Raw genomic sequence first — 8,194 nt, forward strand, 5'->3', positions numbered from 1 at the left:
TTAATCATTAGAAAAGATCAGTGACCACCAGTCAGGAAGCTGTTATGGAAATCCCTAGGGAGGAGGGAGACTAAATGACCCCCCCCCAAGGTTCCTGCCAGTTCCTTGATCCTAGGGTTCTGGGAGCTCATAGAGTGGAAGGGGAAAGGGACATTCCTGGGTCCCCTGGAAATCTCAGCACCGTGAAGATAGAATGAATCCTGACAGTGTGCTCTCCACACATGAAAATGCCTTCAGTTTGTAAAATGACACACTACTCTGCTTTTACCATTTCTCCAAATTCAACAAAAACAAATCGACTTGAAACATGGGTTGTTGCTTGTTTGATCCCTCTGTCTCCCATACCTTGTGGCTTTGGCAGGCCTCAATTCCCAAGCCTTTACTCAGTGGCACTGTAGGGGAGATCGGGGATCGGGAAGGAGAAGGCCAGTACTTGGACTTGGGAGCTCCCCATATAGCTAGGGAGATGATGGGGACTCAAGGGAGTGGACAAGGCCACAGAATCTCAGAGCTGGGAGGAAACTCGGGGGTCATCTAGTCCCACCCATCCAAGGAACAACAGTCCCACCAGTGAGGGGGAGCCCCTCAAATCCACACCCCCCAAGACAGCCTACCTCACTTTGGAGCAACTTGGATTGTTAGGAAGCTAAAATCTCTCTCCTGCCCCAACTACTCCTACTTTGTCCCTCTGGGGTCAAGCTGAACAAGTTTGATCCATCCTTCATGTGACAAGGCCTAGAATAGATTTCCCTCTCTCCTTATGCTGGGCCAGCAGCTGGATTCCTTAGAATGGCTGGAAAAACATGTGGGTGGTGGGCCAGGGAGCATGGTGCTGGGTGAGTGCAGGTGAGCCAAGATTCCCTGGCCTGACAAGTCGATTGTCCTTCCCCCCAAGCCTCCGGAGAAGGAAGGAGCCCTCCCACGCCAGGTCGGCAATAAAACAGAGTGTGCCCTGCTGGGTTTTGTCCTGGACTTGAAACAGGATTTCCAGCCAGTGCGGGACCAGATCCCCGAGCAGAAGCTTTACAAGGTTTATACCTTCAACTCCGTCCGCAAGTCAATGAGCACTGTCATCTGCATGCCCGATGGTGGCTTCCGACTATTCAGCAAAGGAGCTTCAGAAATCCTTCTCAAAAAGTGAGTAGCAACCCCCTGCCTTCTGTTGGGCTTTGAGGCTGTCACTTATTCCTGTACTGGTTCCCCAGTGCCTACTGTGAAAGCCAAGCTCTTCAACCTGGCTTTCAAGGCCCTCTACCATCTGGCCTCCTACTTACACCTCCAGCCTTACTTCCTATGACTAACTCCCTCCCCTCTGCTCTAGTCAGGCCAAGCTCCCCACACTCACATCCCTTTTCTAGGATATCTATCTATATACCTAGAGACAGAGATAGAGAGAAAGAGCAAGAGACAGAGAGAGTCAAGATGGTAAGTGACTTGCCCCAGGGTCATATGGTTAGGATGTGTCAGAGGCAGGACCTAAACCCAATTCCTTTGTCTTCAAATCCAATGTTCTCTTCATCACACTAAGCTGCTCTTCTAACAGTGGTCAGATGAGGTGGGACTTGACCTGGGCCTTGAAGGACAGGGAGGAGGACAGATGGCAGAATGGAAATCGTGCCTTTCCAAGGAAGGCTAGGAGCTCCCCATCTAGCTAGGGAGAGAGGGGGACCCAAGGGAGTGGACGAGGGCACAGAATCTCAGAGCTGGGAGGAAAGTCGGGGGTCATCTAGTCCCACCCATCCAAGGAACAACAGTCCCACCAGTGAGGGGGAGCCCCTCAAGCCCACATCTCCCAAGGCAGCCTACCTCACTTTGGAGCAACTTGGATTGTTAAGAAGCTAAAATCTCTCTCCTGCCCTAACTACTCCTACTTTGGGCTAGGGTGGTGACAATGAGAAAAGGAAGGTGTAGATAGATGCAACTTAGTCATGGTTCCTCTGCCTTTTGGAAAATGGGATTATCATTAAGGCAAAGTAAGGAGTTACTCACTTATGTCCCTTTTCATTACTGTCTCATTCCTCTGTGCCAGTCTTGTGATCTGTTTCCCACACTTTTCATCTATGTCCTCTTTCTATCCAGGTAGTCTGAAGTACACTCCAATGACAAAATCACTTTTGTTTCTCTCTCCTTTGATCTTGTCTCAAATGCTATATACCAAGCCTTCCCCCTCACCTCTACCCATGGTTTCTGGATTTCCTCACATGAGTATACCTTTTTAATATTGATTGCTACCCCTGGCCCCATGGTGTGTCCCATTTCTTTTGAATAAAGTATTCCCTTCCAAAGCTATAGTTGAGTCATGAATTTCATCTCGCCAAATCTCAGTGATACCTGTGAGGTTAGTTTGCCCCCATGCATTTAGGACTTCTGGTTGCTCTTGCTTGTTAACTAAACTTTGGGCCTTTGGGTTTAGATATCTGAGTGGTGGGTTTTATGGCTGGTTACTTTCTTGGACTTTTTCTCTTGTAAACTGTTGGGTGTTTTAGCTGCTACTCTCCTCTCTGTGATTTTGATAGGCAGGTAGGTAGTTTTCTCCCTCCCCCACACTTTTGAGTCAGTTTGCAAAACATCAAGTAAATACATCGTCACCACCTTTGTTAGGTACACTCCATCCCCATCCAAGAGCCTGTCATTCCTATCTTTTAAGCTGTGTCCCAGAAATCTAAATGCCATCCTCAGATTCCATCTTCTTAACTACTTGTTCATTTCCCAAATCAATTTTTCTCTTCTGCATTCCTTGCTTTCAATAGGCTTACTGTTTTGGCCAGAAACCCTGAGGGTCTTCTCCTCCCAGATTGATTTTATTTTATTTTATTTTTTGACTAGGTAAAAAAAGCCATTCTTTGCCTCATTTTTACCTAGCCTTAATCACTGAATGGGTGTTGCCTCAGACAAACTGAGACCTGGGAAAGACCTTAGCTTGAAAGGGGGGCTATCTCCAGTCATCCTGATCTATAAGATAGCTCCGGAGGAGAGAGTGAGACTGATGACTTTGCCCAGCCCTCCCTCACTTAAATCCAATTCACATGCAAGTCATGGCGTCATCTTCCTGATGTCATGGTCCTCTTTGAGGACAAAGAACGAACAACAACCACAATAGGCAGCAGGAGAAAAGTCCCACTGGTGCTCTAGTTGAACTAGATGATTTATAAGGGCCCTTCTCATCTCTGGAATCTTAGGTGCTTTGAATTTTTAAAATTAGGATTTTTAAAAGTTTGATGACAGAAGACCCTTGGTATTTTTCCACTTAAATTCCAACTGACCAAAAACCTACTTGTGGGAACACTTCTCAAACTATGTTTAGCAACAACCTTACATGAATTGGGGAATACAGAGCAGTTTTGATTCTCACCAACTCACTCTCTGTTTCATCAATTTTGCTGTTTTGTTTTTCCCTTTCGCCTACCCCCTCCTTTCCTACACTTCTGTCCTTTACCCCACTTCTGCAGATGCACCAATATCTTAAACAGCAATGGAGAGCTGCGCAGCTTCCGTCCTCGGGACAGGGATGAGATGGTGAAGAAGGTCATTGAGCCAATGGCCTGTGATGGCTTACGTACCATCTGCATTGCCTACCGGGACTTTTCTGCAGGCCAGGAGCCCGAATGGGACAATGAGACGGAGATTGTGGGAGAACTCACCTGCATTGCTGTTGTGGGCATTGAAGATCCCGTCCGACCTGAGGTAGGGATTTAATCATAAGAATACCTACCATTTTAATTGAACTTTAAGGTTTACAAAGTACTTTCCTCCCACGATAGCATAAGTATTATTATCACTGGTTTACAGAGGAAGGCCAGAAAGGTAAAATGACTTGTTCACTGTCACATAACTAGCAAATTGAAAGAGCCAGGACTTAAACCCTTGTCTTCAGATGCCAAGTCCTGTGCTCTTTCTCTTTTATCATGATGCCTTTATATTACTCATGCTTTTCCAACACTCTGAATTTCTCCTCTCCCCCACCAACCATTAAACTCCTCTTCTTCCCTTATAAGAAACCATTAATAACATTTGACATTGGAGGGCACTGAGCTGTGCCCTAGGTATGGTATTTCCATAAATCTTGCTCCAAAGAATAATCTCTTCTATTGTTAATATGAAAATGTAGAATGGTACCTTTCCTCCATTCCCCAACCTAGGCTACCAAATGAACTTCTTTCTAGATTGTCGTAGAAGGGACAGGAAGAAAACACAAACAGAGGCTAGAAAGTTTCATTAAATCCTTGGATAATAGAAATACAAGGAAGTTCCCAAATGTTCCCTAAAAGGGATTTTCTGCTCCAGCCTGGCTGGTCTTCTCACTGAATTTGGAGGCAGAGGACCTGTGTTTGAATGCCACATCTTCTACTTCCAATCCATATGATCTTGGGCAAGTCCCTTCAACTCCCTGGTAAGTTTCCTAAAATGAGGGAGTCAAACAAAATGACTTTTAAGTCCCTTTTGGTTCTAAATCTGTTCTCCTCTGGAGCCCATCTATGACAGCCTCATTCCCACCTTTGCTCCAGCTATTCCAACCAGAATGCCCATCCTAATCCAACCCACAGTTCAAGCCTCACTTGTTTCAGGAAGCCTTAGCTGATACCCCAGCCCAACCCCCATTGCTTTCTTACTCCTCTAAGCTCTTCTGGCCTTTAGCATTTGTAATTCAGAGTTTGGTCCTCAGTTGCCCACTGAGTGCTGTTTGTGGATAAGGACTATCTCCCCAAACAGACTGGGGACCCTCTTGGAACAAGCCCTGAGTGTCTTCCTCCATGTTCCCCCCTATCGCTGAACCCAAGACTAGGCACACACAGTATAAACTCACTGAATGCTTGGTTGATTGATGGACTGACATTTGTGACAGCTTCTGAGCCTGGGAGGATGCAGTCTTGGGAATAAGACTGGGGCCCCCATCTGAAGCTATATCCTGGCCCTGAGGAGCCATGAGGACGGACCAAGAGTAGGGCTGGCATGTCCTGGGCTCTGAAAATGAATTGATTGTAGTTTTAAGCGCTTCTATTCTTTTTGAACCAAGTAATAATTAATTCAACTGGGGTTGGACAACATGGGCCCGAGGAAAAAAAAGAAGTCAATAATAGATAGACAGATAGATAGATAGCCACCAAACAACCATAGAGTGTTGGAGCCAGGAGAAGTCTTGAGATCATCTAATCCAAATCCCCAATTTTATAGGTGAGGAAACTGAAGCCCAGAGAGGGAGGGTAGCTTCACAGAGGCCACACAGCAAGCTAGGGACAGAGCTGAAAGCTTTACTCAAAAGCCATTCCTTTCCTTTGCAATGTTGCCTCCCCTGCTCCTTCTCCTAATCCTTCAAGGTCTGCCTCTTCAGGAAGCCTTCCCTAACCACCCAAGAGAAGAAGCTCAGGATACCTGGGTTTGAGTTCTAATTCTGCCACCAATAAACTGTGTGACCTTGGGCAGGTAACTTCTCCTCTCTGAGTCTCATCCAAAGTCACAGAGCAGCAAGTGGACTTTTCTTTTCCTGGCCCTTCCTTGCTTCCTTTTTTCCAGATAATGTTTTCCATTCATTATTTGCTCTGTGTTCCCTCATTTATTTTTATATTAAGCTCTCCACATTCCAGACTGGTTCTTTGGGGGGCTTTGAAGGAGAAACTTGCAAACTTTTCCACTTGGATGTTTGGATTGGGGTTGGCTGTACTTAGACCCACCCCCCCCCAAACATAAAGGTCCCACCTCTGTCAGGCCAAGTAAATGGATGCCTGTTAGACACCTAAAAAGAAGATATTCATAGCAACCTGGCCTCATTCTGCCAAGGCCTTTCAGGATCATAAACATGCCCTGAATAACTGGCCATTTGTTGGCCTCAGCCCTAGTGTGGTTCCCTCTCCATGTTTGGTGTTTGCCTATGTATGCATGTGCGTTTGTGCTCGGGTGTGCAGATCTAGCCAACGCTGTTGCCGCCTTTTCAGACAGCTCTGCAGCTGACCTCCCCAGGGCCCCCTGGGCCTTGAATTCTCCCCCTAATCTCCCAGACTCTGAGAATGTACAAGCTGGAAGGGACCTTGGAGCTCTTCCAGGCTGAATCTCTCCGTTTGACACTTGAGGGGCCCAAGGCCCAGATAAGATAGATGACTAGCTCAAGGTCACCCAGCCCCAAAGTAACACAGGCAAGACTAGAAACTCAGGTCTCCTGACTTTCAGCCCAGGGCCCTTACCACTGCACAATGGTGCCTTGAAAATCAGAAGAGCTGAAGCTGGCTCAACACAACCAGCATTTCTGTAGTGCCTACTGTGTGCCACACACTTCTCCAGGTGCTGGGGTACAAACAGAAAAATGAGAACCAGTTCCTGCCCTTAAGGGGTTTGGATTTCTTCAGGTTTGGGCTGGGGATGATATATAATGTGTACATATGTAAATAAATAAGGATCATCTCAGGAGGACAAAGATGGAAAAGCTTCCTGCAAGTGATAGCACAAGAGATGAGTATTAAAGGAAGCCAAGGATTCTAAGAGACAGACGTGATACCTCCTTTTGTGGCAGAGGTGGAGGACTATGGGTGTGGACTATTTTATACAGTCAGACTCAGTTAATGTTGTTATTTTGTTTTGCTATCCTGCTTTCTTCTCCTTTTCTTATATTCTTTGTTACAAAGGATGGCTTGTTGGATGGGGAAAAAGGTGGAAAATTGGAAAATGAAAGTGATGTAAGAAAGAGATATGAAAGATAATTAAAAAGAATGAATTGGATGGAGGCTGAATTGGAGAGGGGAGAGACTCGAAGCAGAGAGGAGGCTGTTACTAGAGTCTAGGAGAGAGGTGATAAAGATCTGAATTAGGGTGGCATCCATGTGAGTGGAGAGAAATGGACAGGTGGGAGAGATGTTATGGAGGACCAGTCAGTATGACTTAGCAACTGGTAGGATATGGGGAAGAGGAGAAGGAAGAGGGTGAAGATGACTCAGAGTTCAAACCTAGGAGACTAGAAAGATGGTGGTGCCCTCACAGAAACTGGCAAGATGGAAGGAGGACAGAGTTTGGGAAACGAGGTGGAAAATCATGAGTTCTGGTTTTTTTGTTTTTTTTTTTTTAGTGAGGCAAACAGGGTTAAATGACTCGCCTAGGGTCACGCAGCTAGTAAGTGTCAAGTGTCTGGTCTGAGATCGGATTTGAACTCAGGTCCTCCTGACTTCAGGGCAGGTGCTCTATCCACTGTGCCACCTAGCTGCCCCTTTGAGTTCTGTTTTCAACATGTTGTGTTTGAGGTGCCTATGTGGCTGGCATCCAGTTTGAGAAGTCCCAAAAGTAGCTATTCATGCTCAAATGGAACTCAAGGAAAAGACCAAGGCTGGATGTGTAGAGCTGGGAGTCTTCAGCATAGGGATGATTATTGAATCCATGGGAGCAAGCGAGATAAGCTATAGAATGAGATGTCCCAGGACAGAACACTGAGATGCTTCCATACTGAGGAGCAGTCAGACAGGCAAGAGGAGAGCCAGCCATGACACAAAAGCCAGAGAAAGAGAATATTCAGTTAAGTGAAATAGCTTTCCCACTGTTACATAGGTAATAGGGAGAAAAGATCACTGGAAGCTGAGTGGAAGATGGGCTAGAGTGGAGAGAGACTCAAGACAGAGCGATCAACCGGTAGGCTATTGCAATAGTCCAGGTGTGAAGTGATGAGGGCCTCCACCAAAGTGGTGATTGTGTGAGTGTAGAGAAGGGGACGATAGATGAGAGATGCTGTGAAAGACGATGGTAAAGGGGCAGTGAATGGTGAATGGCATAGTGGATAGAGCACTGGCCCTGGAGTCAAGAGGACCTGAGTCCAAATCTGGCGTCAGACTTAACACTTGACACTTACTATCTGTGTGACCCTGGGCAAGTCACTTAACCCCAATTGCCTTAAAAAAATGGTGAAATGGCAAGACTGATAATGGGAAATAATAATAGGAAGTTTAGAATTAGGAGGGGGTGTTTGGAGTTTCAGTTTTAGACATGTTGTATTTGAAGTACCTATGGAACATTTGGTTTGAAATAGCTAATAGACAGTTGCTGACTCAAGACTAGAGCTTTGGCGAGAGCTTAGGACTGGTTACATAAATCTGGGCATCATTTACATAGAGACCATAATTGAACCCAGGGGAGTTGATGAGATGACCAAACAAAATAATGGGAGTGACCTGGATGAAAAAGATCCACCAAAATGGTGGCCAGACAGGTAGGAAAAGAGCCA

The 8,194-nt window shown here is 46.0% G+C and overlaps 1 protein-coding gene across 1 annotated transcript in view; it reads left to right on the forward strand.

Annotated features, from left to right (window-relative positions):
• Positions 1 to 8,194, forward strand: part of ATP2B3 (ATPase plasma membrane Ca2+ transporting 3) — a gene marked incomplete at its 5' end in the record, with an annotated part of 87,199 nt that overhangs the window by 32,075 nt on the left and 46,930 nt on the right. Inside the window, 2 exons of the mRNA XM_027845769.1 lie at positions 896 to 1,137; positions 3,450 to 3,684. Of these exons, the coding sequence (XP_027701570.1) occupies positions 896 to 1,137; positions 3,450 to 3,684 (477 nt within the window). The remainder of the gene's footprint in view (positions 1 to 895; positions 1,138 to 3,449; positions 3,685 to 8,194) is intronic.

The sequence above is a fragment of the Vombatus ursinus genome, unplaced genomic scaffold (assembly GCF_900497805.2).
Source record: "Vombatus ursinus unplaced genomic scaffold, bare-nosed wombat genome assembly UNPS02015024.1, whole genome shotgun sequence".
Classification (NCBI taxonomy): domain Eukaryota; kingdom Metazoa; phylum Chordata; class Mammalia; order Diprotodontia; family Vombatidae; genus Vombatus; species Vombatus ursinus.